This window comes from Acomys minous (assembly GCF_964271855.1).
Source record: "Acomys minous genome assembly, chromosome: 20".
Lineage (NCBI taxonomy): Eukaryota > Metazoa > Chordata > Mammalia > Rodentia > Muridae > Acomys > Acomys minous.
In genome coordinates, this window is record NC_140502.1 from 25,175,983 (window position 1) to 25,199,088 (window position 23,106).

At 55.8% G+C, this 23,106-nt stretch overlaps 1 protein-coding gene across 4 annotated transcripts in view; it reads right to left on the reverse strand.

The window, feature by feature from the left end:
• SIPA1L3 (signal induced proliferation associated 1 like 3) overlaps positions 1 to 23,106 on the reverse strand; it is a 216,770-nt gene that overhangs the window by 61,304 nt on the left and 132,360 nt on the right. For all 4 annotated transcript variants that reach the window (XM_084771148.1, XM_084771145.1, XM_084771146.1 and 1 more), the window contains exons 5-9: positions 17,330 to 17,518; positions 16,476 to 16,650; positions 14,602 to 14,705; positions 11,429 to 11,586; positions 2,648 to 3,224 (exon numbers count right to left, since the gene is read on the reverse strand). In XM_084771148.1, the coding sequence (XP_084627274.1) occupies positions 2,648 to 3,224; positions 11,429 to 11,586; positions 14,602 to 14,705; positions 16,476 to 16,650; positions 17,330 to 17,518 (1,203 nt within the window). The remainder of the gene's footprint in view (positions 1 to 2,647; positions 3,225 to 11,428; positions 11,587 to 14,601; positions 14,706 to 16,475; positions 16,651 to 17,329; positions 17,519 to 23,106) is intronic.

Here is a 23,106-nt window from a genome sequence, read left to right on the forward strand (position 1 = left end):
ACCAGTAATATTCCAGATAGTTCCTAGACAGCTGGACAGAGGGTAGGGCAGAGCCCGTGCTCAAACTCAGGATGGACTTGTTATGTCAGAATAAACCTTCGCTTCTTTAACCACTGGTGCGTCTTGTCCCGCCCAGGGATCCTGGGTATTGGAGTAAGCGGGGGAGGGTGCAGGCTAGGATCCTGTGTGACCGTCATTAGCTCGGAGTCTCCTGCCACATGCTTGCACACGGTGACACTGTTCTTGGAGGCACAAACACCTCCTAACATGGAGCACACCAGGTCACAAGGAGCCTCACTTCTCGTGTCTTTCTGCTTTAGTCGCGTGCGAGGCCTCAACGCTCATGTACGGATGTAAGAGGCGCGCGCACACTGACTGGAACCCCCAGCGTCTCAGTCGGCCATTAGTGAGTCTTCTTGCGATGCCCAAAGAGCAGGCCTGCTACACCGCTGACCGGACGTGCAGGTTGTGGGCAGTGGTGCGCTAGAGGCACGACTGGTTTGGGGGTAACCAGCCACTTTCTTCCTTTTCTTTCTGTGTCTCTGTGTATGCAGGCCTCAGGAAGGGCAGCAAGCGTGCTGGGCTGTCCGTTCCCCGTTCCCACTCTATCCCTGTGCCTCAGGGTCTCTAACTTTCTGAACTAGACTTGCTAATAGCAGCCTTCAGGCCCCAACAGTCACCCTGTATCTGCCCTCCACGTTGGTGGGGTTGCAGATCCATGCACGGCCGGGTTTTGCTTCTCGTGTGGGTGCTGAGGGTTTGAACTTTTTTTTAAATTTTATTTAATTTTAATTTATGTGCATTGGTGTGAGGGTGTCAGATCTTGGAGTTACAGACAGCTGTGAGCTGTCATGTGGGTGCTGGGAATTGAACCCGGGTCCTTTGGAAGAGCAGGCGGTGCTCTTAACCACTGAGCCATCTCTGCAGCCCCCTGGGGGTTTGACCTCTTGTCCTGAGCTTATGCAGCAAGTGTTCCCACTCACTGACCCATTCTCCCCAGGAAGGAGTGCTCAAAAGCTTCTGGCTGGGGAGGTCGAAAGCGCTAGTGGGATGGCTGCTTTGCTGAACAGAACGCCGTGTGCCAGTCAAACCGCCTTCCAAACACTCGCGGTTCTGCCAGCTGGCAGAGGCGCCTCCTTCTGCAGCGCGTGGTGGCAGTGACGGCAGGCTTGTAACCCATCTCCGTCTGTGAGCTCGCAGCCCCATTTCTGGCTTGCCGTGAGGCACTGAGGCGGGCCCTCGCTAGAACGGGACCCGCTGAGCTCCGACCTGTGCTGCCCCCACCTTTCACCTGTGAGAAACACAGCTCTGCTGCTCGCACGCACGCGGCTGCCCAGAGCGGTGGTACCGTCGGCTGCGGGAGCTGTCTAGTCTCCGGCCGCTGGATGGTATGTTAGTGACGACGCTGCCTGCCCTTCCAGCTGTGATACACGGGCAGCCTATCCCCCGTCTACCTTCAGCTGACCCCTGTCCTCAGACTTGTGGACCCACTTCATCTAGACTCCTCAAGTTTTTAAGGGAAGTTAAAAAAAAAAAAAGGCACCACCACCACATACTACGAAAGAAAGTACACAGCAGATGGTGGCAAACCGTTTGTGCTTATTGGAAGAGTTTGCAGTTCCAGACAAAGAGACCTCAGGTGACTTTGACCAAAAGGCTTGCAGGATAGTTTTCGGACCATAAGAGACACGCCCTATTTTTTGAGCAGTAAAACAAGAAAAACAGTAAAAACAGCAATCAGATTAATTCCCCCCGCCCAACACACACTTTTTTTTGGGGGGGGGGAAGTGTCTCTTATGGTCCAAAAAATATGGTAAGCCCTAGGGCAACCAAAGAGGGTGTCAACAGAAGGGACAAAGGGACAGGTGGCACGAAGGCCCCGAGGTTGGACACCTGCCTAGCACGTTCAAGAAAGAGTTGGCTGTGTGCGTGGAGTATTGAACACAGGCAAAGGCACCTAAAGGGACTGACAGGGGTGAGCACACAGCCTCTGGGGTGAGAAGACCTCTTACTGACAGGGGTGAGCACACAGCCTCTGGGGTGAGAAGGCCTCTTACTGACAGGGGTGAGCACACAGCCTCTGGGGTGAGAAGGCCTCTTTGCCTTTACCTGGTTGGTAAGCTAAGGGTTAGGAACATGGTACCAAGGCGATCGGATCCCCATGCTGAGAACAGATCCCAGTGAAACAAAAGTGGAGACAAAGGAGGGGTGTGTGTGTGTGTGTGTGTGTGTGTGTGTTGGGTGCTGCATATGTGTGCATGTGTGTGCACAGTGGGAGCTGCATGTGTGTGTGCAGTGGGTGCTGCATATGTGCTCACGCGCACATGTACGTGTGTAACAGTGCTGATTCTCAGGGCTAATGCATGGCCAGGGAACGCACTATAATACTTCTGGAATCTTCTGACAAACATGCAAGATACCCACTACTGGGCCCCTTTTTCTTTTTTCCTTTCTTTGGTTTTCTGAGACAGGGTCTCTCTGTGTAGCCCTGGCTGTCCTGGACTCGCTTTGTAGACCAGGCTGGCCTCGAACTCACGGTGATCTGCCTGCCTCTGCCTCCCAAGTGCTGGGATTAAAGGCGTGCAGTGCCGCTGCTGCCAACACCCCCTCCCCCACCCCCATCCCCCACTTGGGCCCTCTTTCTTACCTTGAGCCTCTGTACAATGTCTCTGATGTCCTCCACAGAGCCATCTGCAGCCTGTAGGAAGATGTGGTCCCCTCGGCCATAGAAGATTTTGAGTGTGGAGGAGTCTGGGGTCCAGCCAATGACGTCCCCGCAGTAGCAGTTGAACACCACCTCCTTGGTGCGCAGGTCCAGGAGCACAACAAACTCATTGGAAATCCCCAAGATGCAGTCGATCTCCACGCCCTGGGCGTAGTCCTGAGCTGCCACGCGCCAGGCGATGGCGCCCGCGCTGTGCTGCTCTGCGCCGGCCCTGGCTTTGGTCTTCTCCTTCTTCTTGGAGGTCAGGGAGATGAGGTTGAACTTGCCGGAGGAGTCGATGGGGGTGTTGGAGACACAGTTTTCGGCCAGGTCCTTCAGGTACTCCTGGCGGGTTCTGGTGGCCATTGTGTGGAACTTGTCGGATTTGTGCGCGGCGTTCTCGGCGTTGATTACCTTGGCTAGCAAAAAGTCTCTGAAGACATCGGACTTCCGGAATGTGGTTCCGTTAGGGATGGGGGGCCCAAAAGGGGGAGCGTCTTTGGATCGGGTCACGGCCATGCTGAGGAGGGAGAAACCATTTAGAGGTGAGGAAAAGGCTCAACTCCTTAACACCCGTAGGGTCAGGAGTTCAAGGTCAGCCCGGGCAACTTGACTGTCTCTAGTCAGGGTGACGGCAAGCCGGGTGTGGCCAGCTTCATCTACCATATAGTGAGCTCCTGGACAGCCAGGGCTACACACAAAGCCCTGTATTTAAAAAGAAAAGAAAAGGAAAAAAAAAAAAAGACGGTTTCTAACAAACAGGACTCTCTAGAAAGAAAATATAAGTTCCTTCTCTGTCTCTGCTGTCCGTCAGCGTGCTGTGCCGTCAGGACACTGAGCGAGCCATGGCTTAGCTGCTCTTCCATGAATGGAAGTGGATATCCAATCAGTAAGTTGCTAGTTAGAGTGGAAATTAAAGTCTTCAAGCATATGGACATATATAACATTATATATATTCTCCAAATACACGCAGACACACACACACACACACACACACGTGGTGCTAGGGTCAGACTCAGGGCTTACACACACACACACACACACACACACACACACACACACAGTGCTAGGGTCAGACTCAGGGCTTACACACACACACACACACACACACACACACACACACACGCGGCTAGGGTCAGACTCAGGGCTAGCACACACACTCTCTCTGACACACACACACACTCACGCGTGCACACACACACAGTGCAGGTCAGACTCAGGGCTAGCACACACACTCTCTCTGACAAACACACACACACACACACACACACACACACACACACACACACACACACACGGTGCTAGGGTCAGGCTCAGGGCTTACACACACACACACACACACATACACACACACGGTGCTAGGGTCAGGCTCAGGGCTTACACACACACACACACACACACACACACACACACACACGGTGCTAGGGTCAGGCTCAGGGCTTACACACACACACACACACACATACACACACACGGTGCTAGGGTCAGGCTCAGGGCTTACACACACACACACACACACACACACACACACACACACACACACGGTGCTAGGGTCAGGCTCAGGGCTTACACACACACACACACACACACACACACACACACACACACGGTGCTAGGGTCAGGCTCAGGGCTTACACACACACACACACACACATACACACACACGGTGCTAGGGTCAGGCTCAGGGCTTACACACACACACACACACACACACACACACACACACACACACACACGGTGCTAGGGTCAGGCTCAGGGCTTACACACACACACACACACACACACACACACACACACACACACACACGGTGCTAGGGTCAGGCTCAGGGCTTACACACACACACACACACACACACACACACACACACACACAGTGCAGGTAAGACTCGGGGAACAGGTGATCTGCCTCTGAGCTGCATCCTCAGCCCCACCCTGGTTTTGTGAGGCAGTCTCCTTAGGAAGCGTAGGTTGACCTTGAACTTGAGACACTGTATCTCAACGTCCTGAGCGCTGGGGTTACAGCCACCACTCGTGGCTCGTGGCTTCATTTGCTCTGGTTTTATATGGTTTGGGGAAAGAACTTTCTGTCGTGTCTAACTGCCATAGTGAGACACAAGTTTAAGGCCCTCTCCCACAGCCTGGTCACAGGACCTGATGTGGTCATTGCCTTTGGCATGTGTGTGTGCAGGAGGAGCGTGTGCAGGAGGAGTGTGTGCAGGAGGGGCGTGTGCAGGAGGGGCGTGTGCAGGAGGGGCGTGTGCAGGAGGGGCGTGTGCAGGAGGGGCGTGTGCAGGAGGGGGTGGGGGGCCGATCCTTCTATACTCTTGAGCTGCAATAGGATGGACAGGCCCCGGGGGCAGCCCCAGGAGGATGAGGAAAAACTCGGACAGGCTGGGCCTCGTGCCGACTATAAGGGAGTGGCCCTTAACCGTGCGCTGAGACCCCAGGGGTCACAGGTCAGATATCCTACATACCGAATATTTGCACTGCAGTTCATAACAGTAGCAACACTACACTTATAACATAGCAACGAAAACAACCGTGTGGCTGGGAGTCACCACCGCACGAGGAACTGTATTAAAGGTCACAGCGTTAGGACAATTGAGAACCGCTGCTCCAAGGCACAGGTCAGAGCTACAGTTCTGTGCTGGCCTGTTACACACTGTCAGTGTCGGCTATTTGGCTGGACGTGGAACGTGTGTGTGGAATTCAGGTTTTTTTTTTTTTTTAAAGATACTTGACACTGATAGACTCTGCAAATCATCTCAACAAAGGTTACTTTGAAAATCTGGAGCCAGTGTGGTAGCACGTGCCTATAACCCCAAAACTCAGGAGGGTCCGGAATCCAGGCCACCCTCAGCTAGACAGCATGCTTGAGGCCAGCCTGGGGTTCAGGAGCCCCTTTCTCAGGAGAGTCAGCAAACCAAAACAGGCTACAGGGTAAACAACACCCTATGCGACTCAGACCCGCTCGCTGGCGTTGGCTTGGCCTCTGCAGCACCCTCCGCCATCTTGACAGAGGGTGGTGTGACGTTCGCACATCTGTTTGACAAGGGCTTGTTGTGCCCCTCAGCTTTGCCAATGTCCTGTTTCCACAACTGCTGACAGACACTGACGAGGACAGAGAAGGGTGGGCCAGGGCAGGACGGGGAGGGTGGGGTGGGGCTCTCTGAGGAAGTGACAGCTGAGAGCCCAGACTTGGGGGGGGGATAACACACTAGTCAGAAAGAGCAGCGTGGGGGGCATCCCGAGCGGGAAAGGGCACACGCAGGAGGAGGCAAGGCCAGGGTCAGAGCCCAGGTGGCAAGGCGCATGAAAAGTCCCCAGCGGCATGTCTCACACTCGCCAGCTGCCTTGCTCTGAGAGGAAGCCCGCTGCGCCGGGGCCTCACAAGCTCAGGCTTCTGAGTGAGCTTGGTCAGCGGGGGGTCACTGGTGGGAAGGAAGATGCTGGGGTGCACCTACATGCAACCTAACGATGTGATGAGAGGCCACCTGCACTATGTGGCTCCGCGTATCACTGTCTGTAGACGTAGGTGTGAGCCCGCGCTGTGATGCCTGCGCGATGGTTAGACCAACCGAGGTCGTATTTCCCAGAGTGGGTGGCAGCTGTTAAGTGGTGTACAACTATATATTGCTATACGCTATCTTTCTTCTTTCCCTCCCTGCCAGGCCGTACCAGGCAGGGGCTTTGGGCTTTGGTTTTGATCCCTTATGCGCAGTCACTGCTCTTGCTCCGTGGCTCCTTTCCCCAGGCCACACTCTCACCAGCTTCTAGAAACTTCTCTCATGTCCCTTGGTTCGTGGGGCAGCAGTACTGGCTCTCTGCTGTCCCTAGTACTAGATGCCCAAGTTCCCACTAGTCCCCGGAGCCATCACACTGTTGCCAGCTTCGTGTTAAGTCCGTGTTGGGGGTTGGGGTGGCGGCAGCGGCAGCAGCTTCTGCTTCTCGCTGGGCCCATGACAGAGAGGAGCATCCACAAGACCACTGCCTCACACGGCACCGAGCGAGGGCAGGCAGCTGCAGGGCGCTATAGACCGGAGGGCGGGCGGCTGTGGGGCCCTATAGACTGGAGGGCGGGTGGCTGTGGGGCCCTATAGACCAGAGGGTGGGCGGCTGTGGGGTCCTATAGACCAGAGGGTGGGCGGCTGTAGGGCCCTACAGACCGGAGGGCAGGCAGCTGCGGGGTCCTATAGACTTGAGGGTGGGCAGTTGTAGGGCCCTATAGACTGGAGGGCAGGCAGCTGCGGGGTCCTATAGACTCACGTGGCCTCCACTTTTCATCTCCATCTTTGGTGGCACGGTGTCACCTCCCACACAGGAGGGCCACACACATGCCAGCCTGTGCCCAGTGGGTTCTCCAGTACCGGCCCCGGTAAGGTAAAGGTGGACAGACACAGGGAGAAGGGCATGATACATGTGTGGCCATGGCGGGCAGTGCCGGTGCCCCAGCCAGGTCAGCCAGGATCGCTGCCCCATCCTGAAGGGAGACGAGCCTTACAGTTTCCCTTGGCACTTGATGGTGAGTGGCAGACTGGCTTCCCTCACAGTCCTGACTCATGGCTGCTGATGGTTCTGGACAACAGCTGTTAGCTGAGGGGTGGGGCTTGTTTACACGCCTTGGGCTCTGCTGGTGGCCATTAAGAAATGGCAAAAGATAAGAAGTCACTGCTGCAGCAGAAAATGTGTGGCCACCAGGGCCCCTAATCTACAGCTTGGCAGGACCTTCTAGAACATGTGCAGTTACTAATTCAACAACTGTTTTCTCAGCACCTGTAGTGTGTACCGCTGGCCCTTTAAGGTCCTCCGAGACATTAGCCTGGCAGGGTGGCGCATGCCTGTAATCCCAGCACTGGGGAGGTTCTGGATACACAGAGGCTGAGGTCAGCCCGGGCTACATGATGCCCACGTGTGCGTGTATTACCTGTGCATACACATACAAACACACACACACACACACACACACACACACACACACACACACACACACTACAACAGGGCCAGGTGGGAGGGCAGGGCAGGGCAGGCTGGCCTCAGGACTTTCCCACAGCACAGAGGGTGTGTCTGCCCAGAGAGTGGGCGCCTCACGGAGTTGGCAGGGGCAGCTGTGGCTGCATCGCTAACATTTTCGTTCTTTGGAAGCGAAGAGAAGAGGGAACACTGAAGCAAACAAGGCAAATGCTAACATCTGCTCAATCTGCTGGCGGGGCACATGGGTGTCTGTTCCATTATTTCCTGCACTTTTCGGAATGTTTAAAATATTGCACAATAAAAGTCTTTTTAAATTAAATTGTTAAAAAGGAAAAAAAAAACCAACAGAAAAGGGCTGTGCATCAGGAAGAAGTCACGCTGGAGACCAAGCCTGAGCTTGCCTGAAGGAGGGGGAGAAGAGGGAGGAGGGGGAGGAGGGGGAGGGGAGGAGAAAGGAGAGGGAGGAGCAGGGGGAGGAGGGGGAGCAGGAGGGGGAGCAGGAGGGGGCAGGCGACTGGGACTGTGAGGCAGGAGTGGACGGCTTAGAGAGGAGGCAGGGCGCCGAGCAGTGCCACCCAGCACTCATGTAGCTGAGGCCAGCCTGGGCTATATAGCTGAGTTGCAGGCTAGCCTGTGCTACATAGCAAAGCTTTGCCTCAAAAAAGCTGAGGGGTTTGGCTGGGGTTTGGCTCAGTACCTGCCTTGCACGAGTGAGGCTCCGTGTCCAACCCCAGCGCTGCCGTAAGACAAACATCTACACACACATACCCAAACGACCCCCGCGCTGCACCCCCAGGCCCTCAAGAAGGCTCGAATGACGCGCGCTCTGACATATTAAGTTGGGCGCGGTGGCTCGTGGTTGTAATCTCAATGCTTGGGAGGCCGAGGCAGGTGGATGACTATGGGTTTGAGGCTGACTTGAGCTAGACAGCATACCTGAGGCCAGCATGGACTGGCTGAAACCGCCTCAAAAACAACACAAAATGGGTCCGTAAGTGAAAACCAACCAGCCAGCCAACCAAACGCAGCAAGGGCCTAGTGGGAAAGCCTTGCCTAGCGTGTCCACGGCCTGCATCTGATCCGCCATCCTGTGCCATCCCCTCCCCGAAGTGAAAGGGACTGAGGAGGAAGGAGAGAGGGCACCAGGCCACCTCAGCCCTCTGCTGACCTCTGGGGCACACGCAGGCTGGCATGTGTGAACACCTGTCTTCTGTCACCAGGGCCACCTTTGTGGTGTGGAGTATCAGCCACCTGTTAAACCCCGGCACCATTTAAGTGGTCTCAGGCCACAGTCTCAGGTGCTGGCTAGCATCCTGCAGCTGCCATAGTATGGTCCAGTAACAGGAGGGGCAGCCTTGGGCCGGGGGAATGACTGACGGTACCAGCGCCCAGCAGCCACTGCCCAGCAGCCACTGGGTAGCGCGTCCCGCACAGCAGTGCACGTCAGCTACAGCTGCACGCTGAAATCAAGCTGCTAGATTCCGCTGGCTCCACCAAGGCCGAGTCTACTGTGTGCATGGGCCCCCGCCCCCCGCCCCGACCCCCCCTTCCACTGCAACTGCTTCCTACACAGCCACATACTTGATCCTAGCTGCGTTGAGTGAGAAACAAAAACAAAAACAAAAAAACACCCCCCCAAAAAAACAAAACCACAAAGGGGCTCAGTGCAGGCACCAGCAGACCAGCCCCAACACTCATCCTTGGAGGACAGCGGGGAAACCATGTCACATGGCCACTCAACGGGATGTCTGGCAGGCGCATGAGAGAAAGGGCATGTCCTGTTCTGGGATGCAGAGACCTCGTAGGCTGCTGAGCGGAAGGCTGGAGGCCGTACAGCAGAGGCCCCTGTACCACGAAACCCTGCTCACAGGGACTCGGGACACAGAAGCAGCACGTGTGGTGCCTCTGGGGGGACGGCTGGGGGTGGGGTGGGGTGGGGGGCACTGACGCAGCCGCATGCCCTTCTGTATTCTCTGGATTTTATTCTCCCACGTCCAAACAGTGGGAAACCGCAGGTGTGAGCAGACAGCCTTGGGCCTGGACTGCTGGGTCACGTGGTCCATCCTTCTCCTAGCCTCCAAGGGCTGTCCCTCTGTCCCTGGGGACAGCCACGAGACCTGGGTTACATGTCTACGTGTGAGCTAAACCCCCTGCTTCAAGCCCCAATCCTAACCATCAGGGGCTGAGGTGGGAGCCTGCCTAGCCTCCACAGTGACACTTTGTCCCCCAAACCTTCTCAAGCCATATTCCTCGGCCCTACTACTGTAAGCAGGGCACCCGTATGGGTCCTGCAGAGCGTCCACCCCTGCCTCCTCTGGGCTGCCTCTCGGTCACCACCCTTGTGCCAAGCCAGGCATTTAGCTCCCTCAGGTGCCTGACTGCAGTCGAGCCAGAGCTCAGGTCCCGGCAGCGCGCGCGCGCGCGCGTGTGTGTGTGTGTGTGTGTGTGTTGTGTGTGGTGTGTGTGTGTGTGTGTGGTGTGTGTGTGGTGTGTGTGTGTGTGTGTGGTGTGTGTGTGTGTGTGTGTGTGTGTGTGTGTGTGTGTGGTGTGTGTGGTGTGTGTGTGTGTGTGGTGTGTGTGTGTGGTGTGTGTGTGTGTGTGTGGTGTGTGTGTGGTGTGTGTGTGTGTGTGTGGTGTGTGTGTGTGTGTGGTGTGTGTGTGTGTGTGGTGTGTGTGTGGTGTGTGTGTGTGTGTGTGGTGTGTGTGTGTGTGGTGTGTGTGTGGTGTGTGGTGTGTGTGTGGTGTGTGTGGTGTGTGGTGTGTGTGTGTGTGGTGTGTGTGTGTGTGGTGTGTGTGTGTGTGTGTGTGTGTGTGTGTGTGTGTGTGTGTGTGTGTGGTGTGTGTGTGTGGTGTGTGTGGTGTGTGTGTGGTGTGTGTGTGTGTGTGTGTGTGTGTGTGTGGTGTGTGTGTGTGTGTTCTCTTTCTCCCCCATTTTGAAACAGGGTCTCATGCAGGCCAGGCTGGCCTTAAACTTGACACACAGCTGAGGAAGACCTTGAACGTCTGATTCTCCTGCCTCGGCTCCACTCCCCATCCCCCTGCCCCTCACCCCCCCCACCCCCCACCCCACCCCCGCTCCCAACATGGGAATTATAGGAATGCTCCTCTATGCTTGGTTCATGCAGTGCTAGGACTCTGCACAAGCCAGACAAGCTTTCTGTGAACTGGGCTCCGCCTCCTGGCCAGTCAAGCTCCACCCCCCTTGCTGGGAGGATGTTAAATTGAGTGTGGATAGAAAATGAAGCTCCTGCGGCCGGAGAGATGGCCCAGCGGTTAAGAGCACTGCCTGCTCTTCCAAAGGACCCGGGTTCAGTTCCCAGCACCCACATGGCAGCTCACAACTGTCTGTAACTCCAAGATCTGACACCCTCACACCAACGCACATCAATTAAAAATTAAATAAAATATTAAAAGAAAGAAAATGAAGCTCCTGGAAGCCGTGGTACACGCAGCTGCATCTTCCCATGGTGTGCCCAAGAGCCAGTAAACACGAGCGTGTCTTCCTGTGAGCCATACCCAGGTGGGTTTTCCAAGCGAAGGTTCTAAGAACCATAGGCTCAGATGGGAACCGGGGAGCCAGTAAGTGAGGTGAGGTGGGGCCCGTGTCTACGCGCACCCTCCTCAGCATCTCACGGCCTGCCTGCATGTGGCGAACAGGACACGGGTGGCCATACCCCCTGAGGTGAGGTGGGGCCCGTGTCTACGCGCACCCTCCTGCCTGCCTGTGGCGAACAGGTCATGGGTGGCCCATACCTATAACAGACATTCTCCGTGCACGGGTTATGGACGCGGACAATGATGAAGACGTGCTGGAAGTGGGAGCGGATGCTCTTAGGGGTGAAAGGTAAGGCGCCTGGCTCCTGGAAGATGATGGTCACGATGTCGTTCCCAATGTGCCTCTTCCTCAGCAGCTGGAAGCAGACGGGAGGAGGGGAGGGTCACAGGCCGGCGCCAGGAACCCTCCCCACGCCCACGCCCACCAGAGGGCGCATGTGAGCGCCGGAGTCAGGAGTCAAGGGAAAGACAGAGCCAAGAGGAACCCCTCCTGCCCCACCCCCCACCCCAGCGCCCCCTTCAAACACTCCAGAAAAGCCTCCCTCTTATAAGTGGCGGGACTGCCTGTCGCTATGGCCTCGGAGCCCCAGTGGCTTCCTTCCTCCTCAGCTCCCCCAATCTCTGAGGAAATTTCTGTCATCTACAGCAAATCCCCAAGGCCCGTCCTACCCCGGCATGCCTTTGCTTTCTTGTTCCTTACCCAGCACTTAGGGCCACGTTCCTCACAGAGTCTTTCCCTGTCCCTGTCCCTGTCCCTGATCGCTCTCTTCCCATTCAGGTGGTCAGGGGCAAGGACACAGGGCGTGGCTCTGCTTGCTGCCTGTGACCAGACCCTTAGTTCCTAGCGAACAGCCTGACATCCTGCCGTGTGTGGCAAGCCGCAGTCACTGCAGGGTGGTGGCCTTTGATCTGCTCGGGCCCCCTATGGACAGTGGCAGAGCCTGGGCAGGGATGACTCTGGGTGACTCTCTCTCTCCTGGACTCCTGAATTGAGGTTCGGACGGCCCAGGGAGCCATGGCCTCTCTCTCCTGCTTGTCTCCAAGGGAGGCCAGACTGGTGTTCTCAAGGTGTCTTGTTCCTTTGCCAAGATTACACTGACCTCCCCCTCCCCCCTTTTTACTCCTTTTCTGGAGGCTGGGGAGCTGGGTCTCATGTAGGCCAGGCTAGGACTCAAACTCAGGAAGCAGCGGAGGAAAATCTCCGCCCCCTGATCCTCCTGCCCCGTGAAGGGAGCTGGACACCACGCTTGGTTTCTGTCTTGTTCTTAACTATTTTATTTTGAGACAGTTTTCCTAAAGTGCCCAGCCTGGCACCCCTGGCCTGGACCCCTTTACCCAGCCTGTTAGTTCTTTTTCATGTGTTTGTTTTGAAACAAGGTCTTTCTTCTCCGTAGCCTTGGCCGTCCTGGGAATCCTAAAGTGGACCAGGCTGGCGTGAAGTAGACCAGGCTGGCCTGAAACTAACGGAGGTCCTCCTGGGCCTCTCTAGGACTGGGATTACAGGCGTGCGGCATCATGCCTGGCGTGAATGATATTTAAAATTTTTAAATTGTTATGTGTACAGCGTTTTCCCTGCACGCATGTCTGTGTGCCGTGTGTGTGCCTAGTGCCCTCGGAGGCCAGAAGGCGTTATCGGATGCGCACCAGGACTGGAGTTACAGGCAGCTGTAAGATACCATGTAGGTTCTGGGAGTCACACCTGGGCCTCTGGAAGGGCAGCCAGCGCTCCTGAGCACTGAGCCGTCTCTCCAGGTCTGGGTCTGTTGGTTTTCTAGTTCTTTATGCCTTGGATCTATATGAAGGAGGCTGCTGCGCACGAGACTTGCTTCCTGCGGTTGACCCCGTGTGAGGCTTACCGCCTAGGCCCGCCTTAAATTCATGCCCTTGTGGCTGCTTTTGGTAAGATGGGACAACTTGGCGCAGAGAAGAGTGGCCTGCCTTCTGTCATGCAGGGATGAAGGCATGGGGTGCGACACCCTCTCCCCCAACTGGCTTTTGGTTTTTACTCTACAGGACAAGCTTTCTCCAGTCCCCAGTCCTCAGACTGGCCCCTGCTTCCTAACGGTACTAGCTGCCTCATGCTCAGGGCCTGTGCATGGAAGCAAGCATCTCTCCCAGCACCCACGCTGCCGCTGTGTGGAGGAAGGACCCGTGGCTCAGGGAGGGGCCATCTCTTTCCTGAGGTCACAGAGCTAGCAAGGGGCGAAGGACTCAGGTTTATGTTTAGTCCTGATGCCGAGGCTCTTGAGAGCATGCTCGTAGGATACCCTTAGGAAGTGGCTTCTATTTCATAGTTTTGGCCTACAGAACCTACACTGTGAGCTATACTTACAAAGAAAAAACCAAAAAACCAAAAAACCAAAAAACCAAAAAACCTTTTTTTCTGGGTTCCTGCCCACTAAAAGGTAGGAAGAGCTGTCTCGCTAGCTCAGCAGGCTTACCCTGCCCAGGAGCGGGAGCCAGCACAGCTGCAGTCTCCTGAGGCCCCAGCAGTGTGTCTACTGCTGTCTCCCAGCTCCTGCCCTTTGTTTCCCTGGAACCCTCTGGGAGGCCACCCCCCTCGCTCCTGAACCATTCTCCCTTTCTGGGGTTATGTTTCAGGCTTGGCTCATGGACCACTACACTGCAGGCCTAGCCAGCCTCTTTCTTCTGGTGTGGCAGGGTGGTGGGCTGAGAGCACGGCCTGTCGGGGAGCATCCCTGCCGTCACTGGGAAGATCTGTGGGGGCAAGGAGTCCTTTCTGTGTTTGTTTTTTTGAGACAGGGTCTCTCTGTGTAGCCCTGGCTGTCCTGGACTCACTTTGTAGACCAGGCTGGCCTCGAACTCACAGCGATCCTCCTGCCTCTGCCTCCCAAGAAAGGTGTGCGCCACCACACCCGGCCCTGTTTGTTTGTTTTTTTTTTTTGAGACAGGGTTTCCCTGTGTGGCCCTGACTGCCCTGGAACTCGCTCTGTAGACAAGGCTGGCTTCGAGAACTCAGAGATCTGGCTGCCCCTGCCAATCTGGTGTGAGGTTGTGGTCGGGTTCTGTTGACTCACTTACTTTCCTCGCTCATAAAACTGCCGGCAACTCAAAAACCACTGAAGGAAGATGGGAGAGGCGGAGGAAGCAGAGAGGCAGGAGCAGCGGGAGATGTGCTATCAGCCAGGCATCACCTCACACCGAGGAGCATCTAGAACTCCCAGGGAAAGGGCCGTGGTACCCTGAGGGCATCCAAGACCCAAGACCTCCCTCCGAATCACAGGACCATGGCAGCAGAGGCATCCCCGGGCGGGTGGATGGGCTTGGCAGGTGGCCACCGGTCTTGAGAGTGGAGGAGGAGGAGGAGGAGGAGGAGGAGGTAGACTGTGCCCTGGCTGGGGCCCACTGACCTGCTGCCTGTTGTTGGGGGTGTAAGGGAGCAGGGTGGAGACGTGGAACATGATCTCGTAGTCCTGGTACGTCGTGTAGAGCGAGTGGGTCCCCGTGGAGTCCGCTGGGACAGAAACATCGGTTAGTGTCACAGTCCCTCCCTGAAAGCCTCTGGGCTTCTGCTCAATCCCACGGGATCCCAGAGGCCATCTGTTAGCTTTTTTTTTTTTTTAATGATTTATTTATTTATTATGTACACAGTACTTTGCCTGCATGTACGCCTGCAGGCCAGAAGAGGGCGCCATATCTCACTATAGATGGCTGTGAGCCACCATGTGGTTGCTGGGAATTGAACTCAGGACCTTTGGAAGCGCAGGCAGTGCTCTTAACCTCTGAGCTGTCTCTCCAGCTCCCCATCTGTTAGCTTTTAACCCGATGCTTTTACTGACACTCTTTGAAAATGAAGGAAATAGGACTGGAGAGATGGCTCAGCGGTTAAGAGCACTGACTGCGCTTCCAGAGGTCCTGAGTTCAATTCCCAGCAACCACATGGTGGCTCACAGCCATCTGTAATGTGATCTGATGCATACTGTATACATAATAATAAATAAATCCTTGGGGGGGAACAACCATGTGTTTAAAAAAAAAAGAAAATGAAAAAAAGAAAAAAGAAATCTCCCATTATATAATAATAACAATAATAAATTAAAATTAATGAAAATTAACAACAACAACAATAATAAAGTCTAGCCGTGCAGTCCAGGCTGGCCTCACACTCAATCCTCCTGACGCGGCCTCCTGAGTGCTGGGTTGTATATACCATGCACACCTAGCCGCACAAGTGTCTTTAGAGTTTACTACATGCAAACAAACCCTCGCTGTACTGCCACGCTCAGAAAATACTTGGCACAGAAGAGGCATCCTTTAGCACATGCTCTCCCGAGATGTACTATGTGTGACGCGTGGTCCTCACTGGTGTCCCTGCTCTGCAAACATCACACAGGGTCCCGTGGAGCTCCTGGGGTGTGCTGCTGCAGGTGCCCGTGGCTGTGCCCAGGCCTCACCCCTGACGCCCGTGGCAGAGCCTGCAGGACAGCTGCCGAGTCAGACACAGGGACCGACGTCAAACCTCCCTGGGACACATGATGCTGTTTTCCTGAGTGGGGACAATAGTAATCCTCACGGTGGCCTGCACTCTCACGGTGGCACCTGGGAGCTTCTGCTGGTCAGACAAGTGTGTGTGCGTGCATATGTGTGTGTGTGTGTGTGTGTAATCTAGGGCCTGCTGGGGAGCGCTCCATCCTGAGGCAGGTCTTGATGCCTCCCTCGGCCCCACTCATCATCCATCTAGCATTTACCTCGTTATCTGTCCATCCATCCATCCATCCATCCATCTATTTTATTTACTTATTTACTTATGAGGAAGGGTCTTGCTCTGTAGCCTTGGTTGGCCTGGAGTCCACTATGTAGACTAGGATGTCCTCAAACTCATCTAGAAACCCACCTGCATCTGCCTTTCAAGAGCTGGGATTAAAGCCCTGCCCCAAGGCACTTACTTTTATTTTGGCTTTTTTGTTTTTGTTTTTTGTTTTTCTTTTCTTTTCTTTCTTTCTTTCTTTTTTTTTCTTTCTTTCTTTTTTTTTTTTGGTTTTCCGAGACAGGGTCTCTCTGTGTAGCCTTGGCTGTCCTGGACTTTGTAGACCAGGCTGGCCTTGAACTCACAGCGATCCCCCTGCCTCTGCCTTCTGAGTGCTGGGATTAAAGGCGTGCGTCACCACTGCCAGGCATTTGTTTTGGTGTTTTGGGACAGGGTTTCTCTGTGCAGCCCTGGCCACGCTCACACGCTCACACGCAGCGACCTGCCCGCCTCCGCCTCCCGAGCGCTCCCACTTACTCTTGACGTCCAGCTGGGCGGCGTACTTGGAGAAGCCCTTCAGACACACCTTCTCGCCCAGCAGTTCCAGGAACTCCTCGAAGGCCGGGCCCGCCTCCTCGTTGTTGTACATGTCCTCCTCGGAGCCCTGGCCCGCCTTGCAGTAGAGGATGCCGACCTTGTGCTTGCGGCACAGCTGTGGGTGGGACAGCAGAGTGGGCATGAAGGGTCCGGGTCGTGAGGTGCTGGGGGTCGGAGGGGACGGGGTGCGGGGAGTCCTGAGGTGCTGGGGGTCGGAGGGGACGGGGTGTGGGGAGTCCTGAGGTGCTGGGGGCCGGAGGGGACGGGGCGTGGGGAATCCTGAGGAGCTGGACCCAGGCACTGCTAGGCTCAAGCTGCAGCCAGTAGGAAGGGACCAAGTGGCACAGGAAGGCACACACCCTGTCATCTGTCTCTCTCTGACTGTGCAAGTGTTAAGATGTTCCTAAGGCAGCGCTGGGAGCTGGGGCTGGGCTCCTACAGGAGATGTCTGGGCATGGGATGAGACTGTGCCAGGGAGAAACCTCAGCTCCCTGGGGTCTGCACATGCCTGGAAGTCCAAAAAGCAACGGCAGAGGCTATGGACGGGCCAGATGGCAGCAAGTGGGTTTGTGTTCGTGTGCTGGCGCGCCTTCTCTCTCCCTCTCTCACATAAAACTTGCAGTGTCACTCTCACTCCCAGGCTGTTTCTGTGACACTGCTCTTGGTACCCTCACGATGTGCCAATGGCGCCCCTCCTGCTGCTCAATCTAGCTTATGAGAGAAGTCGTTACTTGGTAAAAATAAGCGCAGAGATGGAGCCGGGAAGGGCTGCGGGGGTGGGGCTGAAGGCTCACCCCTTGTTCGTCAAGTTTTAGCAGCTGCTCGGTGACTTTGGGGGTGCTGAGGGCCAGGCGCAGGCACTGGATGTTGAGCTCAGGGATGACGTACTCCAGAGCATCCTTCAGGGGCAGGCCCCGCCCCGTCCCGTGCTTGGTGGCCGTGGGCGTGGCGTCCTCAAGAAGGGAACCCCGAAGCGTGGTGAGCTGCTTGACAGAGAGGAGGGGTGGTCAGGGGTGCCTGGGGGGCGGGGAGCTGGTCAGGGGTGTCTGGGGGGCGGGCATTGACAGATGGGTGCAGCTAGGCCCTGGTGATCACTTCTGGAACCCCAGGCAGTGTGAAGGTCAAGGCTGGAGGATTCTGAGGCCAAGGGCAGCCTGGGATACACAGTGAGACTGTCTCGGTAGAAGAAGACGGCAGCTGGGTGTGGTGGGCTGTCATCCTAGCTTTGGGGAGGTAGAGACGAGGCATTAGAACATCTTTGGCTACAGAGTTAGAGGTTAGCTTCCCTACTCAAAAACAAACAAAACAAACAAAAACCTATACCCAAATCAAATCAATCCCTGCTCCTCCCCCAAAAGGGGGCAGGGAAGATGAGAGAGGTCATAAGAGCTCAGAGCCAGGACCTCCCTGCCTGGGACTCTGACCGAAGGACAAAACCAGGCAGTCCTAAGCGAGGGAGGCTGGCTGTGCTAACCCCATTCCAGGTGCAGAGACCGGGCCAAGACCCCCAGGAACCGACAGGCGGGAGGGGAGGGGGACCCCGGGCAAACAAGAGGCTCCCCAAGGCAGGGGCCCTCAGTCCTTCCTGCCAGGGCTTGTGTTACAGACAAGGAGACCTGCCTGCCTAGGATGCTGGTGCTGGCCTGGGTCTTCAGGTAGCTCTCCTTGTGGTTCAGCCAGTTTCGTGAGAAACATCACTGGGTGCTCCAGTTTGCTCTGGGGTGGGGCTGGGCACACACGTGTGCGTACATGTGTGTCTGGGTGAGCGCGGCACGCTTTAAACCCTCTCAGTTGGCTCTGCTGTGCCACGGAGGTTGGGACTACTTAGTCAAAGGCCACCCCACAGCCCTTCCCCGTGTCCTTGGATGTTACTGCTTTCCAAGTTTTTCCCACAGCTGATCACGTGACCAATTCTAGGCAATGAAATGTGAGAACCCTGTCTGCTCCTGACCTTTTACTGCCCATGCTTTCTTGCTGGGGGACATCAGTGTAAAGATTAGCTTTCTTCCTAGTGTCCCCTTTCCCCTCCCCCACCTCTCTCTTCTGCCCTGACTGTCCTGGAAATCACTCTGTAGACCAGGCTGGCCTCCGACTCACATCCGCCTCCTTCGTCTCCTGAGAGCTTTATCTTTTTTCTTGTTATTGTTGTTGAGACAAGGTCTTGCTATATAACCTAGGCCGACCTTGAACTTGCAGAGCTCCTGTCTCAGCCTTCTGAGTGCTGTGACTAAAGGCATGCAACACCAAGATGCCTCAAGATATTAAACTTAGCTGGGTGTGGTGGTGCATGCCTTTAATTCCAGCAGTTGGGAGGCAGAGGCAGAGGCAGGTGGATCGCTGTGAGTTCGAGGCCAGCCTGGTCTACAAAGTGAGTCCTGGATGATCAATCTAACATAGAGAAACCCTGCCTCGAAAAACAAAAACAAAAACAAACCAAAAAAAGGGCTGGAGAGATGGCTCAGCGGTTAAGAACACTGGCTGCTCTTCCAGAGGTCCTGAGTTCAATTCCCAGCAACCACGCGGTGGCTCACAACCATCTATAGTGAGATCTGGTGCCCTCTTCTGGTGTGTGGGTGTACATGCAGGCAGAACACTGTATATGTAATAAATAAATCTTAAAAAAAAAAAAAAAACTGAACCAAAAAACCAAAAACCAAAAAATACTAAATTTGCCACCTAGCACAACCTGCATATATATAATTGTTATAATACACACAAAAGGCTAAATACCTAAACAGTTATCACCCAGATAACTGGGGCACTCTGACCTCCAGGGCTGGTTTCTTCCTGCCCGCTTCGGACTTTCTTGCATCTTTCAGTCATTTTGTCAGGCGTGTGCTGGGGGCTGGGGACGGGACCATGGTGGGCTAGCCAGGATCTCGTGTAGCCCAGGCTGGCCTCAGATTCCCGCCTCCTGCTCCTCCCTCTGCAGTGCTGAGGTCACAGGCTCGGGCCACCATGCTCGGTTTCTTTCTGTTTTTGAGACAGGGTCTCATTCTAGGGTCTGGGGTGGGCTTGAACTTGAGATCCATGTCTCAGCCTCCCAAGGTCCAGGGTGACAGATGCCCCGCCGTGCCCAGCTTGGTTTGTTTCTCTGAGGAGTGTGCGGTTGGGACCCCACTATGGTGCGCTGACAGGGGGACGTCTGCAGAGCCGGGGATTTAGCCACTGCTGGTGCCTGCGTGCACAGTGCTTCCAGTGTTTCACGGCAGAGAGCAGCAGCATTGTTGGCGGCGTCCCCCCAACCCTTCCAACCCCCCCAAGCCCCCCCACGCCCCGGGAGGCGCCGCTCAGTACCCGGGGACACATCTCCTCTTGGGTTTATACCTAGGAGACAGATTGCTAACTCAGCCAGACATGCTGATCTTCAGATTCACAGACACTGTCAGGTAGTTTTCCAAGTGGCTGGTCCAATTTACACCCCGCTAGTCTGGAGAGCCCCCCGAAAACATGCCCTCTCGACACTAGCTTGATTCTAGCCACCAGGTTGGGGCAGGCAGAGTGCGTGGAAGCCGCAGCAAGAATGCACAGACACGTACTTGACATACCACAGGGGGAGGCCCTCCCCGACGGCCTGCTCCAAGCACCCCAACACACTCGCAGCTGCGGTGTAAACACAAAAGATGAGGGTGTTAACTGTAAAAACACGCTCTCCTCAGTCAATAGCGGCAAAAGCCTTGGTTCTGCTGCCAGGCACGCAGCCCGCCCTGCCAAACAGGAGCCAGGCAAGAGGCGTGCAAGGACTGGGCTGGCCTCATGGCTGGGAGCTCCTGTTCTGACAAGGCTCATTAACACACACACACACACACACACACACACACACACACACACACAGCTCATATACACACATACGCGCACACACACTCATGCATGCTCACACACAGGCACACACATGTGCACGCAAACACGCAACAGACACACGTGCGCACACAAGCACACACACACATGTGCATGTACACATGTGCACACACGCGCACGCACACGCGCATGCACACACACACGCACACACACACTCTTATCCTGAGCAAAGCAAGCATGAAGCACAGGAGCAGTGATGACGCCAAGGGTCTCGCTCTCTGGTCTGGGGAGCCCTGTGGTCCTGGGTCTCCTAAATGCGCCCAGGGGATGCTCGGCGTCTTCGCATCCTGCTGAGCCCGCTCTGCAGCGCTCTGCTCTTTGCTGCAGCCAAGGGCCAGTGTGGACCAAAAAGCCTGCTCTGGGGACAGGTGGCCCTCGGTTGCACTTGCTCCTGGTGACTGCTGGGTCCTCGGCCCTCAGCCCCTCCTCCCAGCGCCCCGGCCCCTGTCCCCTGCCAGCCCCTCCTCTCCTGCTGCGGGCCCTCTGACTCCTGGTACCCTTTTACTGAGGGTGATGAACCAAGTGAGCTGTGAAAGGACACAGTGCCACATAAGCAAAGAGGGGCCTGGCTGTGAGAGTCAGGCCCTTTATGTCCTCCTGTGTATGCTGGCCGCTCTTGGTGGCCGGTAGCCTTCAGGGAGCTCAGGGAGCTGTCGCCTGTGTTGGGATCCTGGCCTCACTTTCTCCCTAGCTCTGAGCACATCGCTAAATTCCTCCTCATGCCCTTCCTCATTTCTTCCCTCCATTCTTGTTAATTTTTGAGACTGTTCCACAGAGCCCAGGCTGGTCTCGAACTCATGCACCCCTCAAGCACGAGGATTACAAGAGTGCCCTGCCGTATTTGACCTATGGAGATTTTTACTGATACAGAGTTTTGCTGTATGGCCCTGGCTGGCCTGGGACTTGCAATATTTCCACTTTAGAGTCTTATTTCCTCATTGACAAAATGGGACCAAGGATGCCGACCCTGGCCAGGTGTGGCTGCACACCCCTGCAACTCACACACTCTGCAAACCAAACAGGACTGAGCCTTCAGGCCAGCGTTGGCTAGTCGAAGGACCCAGTATGGAAGCTCACACGGAGAGCTCACTGCTGTGCCTGGAACACAGTGGGAGCTGGGCGGACGGACATCCTCACTGCTGTGGGCAAAGCCACAGATAAGCCAAAACCTTAAAAGGCCAACGGAAGAGGGGGTATCCCCTCCCCCACTCTCCCACAGGATGCAGCAGAGATATGGAAAGGTGCACACGTGAAACCAGATGGGCTGACTGAACATGCAAAACCCCCAACAGGATCACACTTGCTTTCTTTACTTTGTAAGACCTTTCCCTTTCTACTTTGCCCACTTATGTTTGCTGAAACTCCCAACAATCAGCATTAGGTATTTTACACACACACACACACACACACACACACACACCACACCACACACACACGGTAAAAACCCAAACTCCCAGGCCTCTCAAAGCCAGGGCCTGACTAGGCACAGCAGCACATGCCCGCGGTCCAGCGTGCAGGACACTAAGCAGTAGGACTGAGAGTTCCCGCCAGGCTTGGACACAGAGTGAGGGCCTGACTGAAAAGAAAACAACACGATTCAATAGTCTGCCAAAGAACCCCACTTGCCAGGCTGAAGGAGTGCACTGGGCCAGGTGGTCCCCGTGTGTCATCTGAGCAGTGGCTGGCATGGAGGGGCCAGTGGTCAGGTGTGTGGTGCCTAAGGCCAAGCCTGAGTTCGCTCCTGCCTCGGTGGGAGGCCTGGCTCTGCCAACACTCACACGCCATCTGCCGAGAGACACGGGCCCGCTGGAGCCTGTCTGTTTGGCGGCTAGGGGTGGCCATCTGGGACAGGCCGGCCTGCTGGCTTGGAAAGCAGCCTAGGCCCATGCTCTGATTTGTAGAAGCCAGAGGCAAGTGCGTGGGCCGGGGGATGGAGCTCTGGCTAGATCCCCAGTGTGGCCTCCGCCCTCCTGGAGAGCTACAGCTAGGACAGGTTGGCAGTCACGCCAGGGCCTGGCGCGCAGAACTCTTCCTGCCCCGAAGTCTGTGCAGCCACTCTCCAGCCTCAGTCTAGGAGCCTGTCCCCACCTCTCTCGGAGTCAGGTCACAGCTCCAAGCCTGTCTGACAGAGGAAGGAACCGAGGCATGGGGGGAGGACAGTAGCCAGTCCAAGTCGTGGGGCCGGTGCCATGGGGCACTGGACAGCAGGCAGCCCAGGACTGTCTGATCCCAACTCAGCCCCGAAGATACTGGGGGCCAGGAGGGGACAGGAGCAGGGCATCCTGGCTCTGCCACTGGGTGACCTTGGAAGAGTAACTCTCTGTCTGGCTCCGGTGTCCTCATCTGTGGGCGCTGTGGACCTCTGTGGTAAGAGCTGAGAGAAACTGCTGGAGCAAGGCCAGCCTGGCGGTCCACTGCTCCTCCTCCAGCTCCAGAGGTTGGGGGGGGGCAGGGGTCAGGCCTGAGCTCATGGCTGGGCCCATGGCTGGGGGCTGGGCGTGGTCTATAAGTGAGGGAGGGCAGACAAAGGCTTGCGTGGTGTTCATATTCGTGTGTGTGTGTGTGTGTGTGTGTGTGTGTGTGTGTATCTACATGTGCCTGCGTGTGCACAGAATCTCAGGCTAGATGTGAACTTGAGCTATGGGCCACCGCACCAGCTCCCCAAGGTCTTAGATATTTCCCAGGTGCCTCTACTGCCCATCCTGTCTGAAAC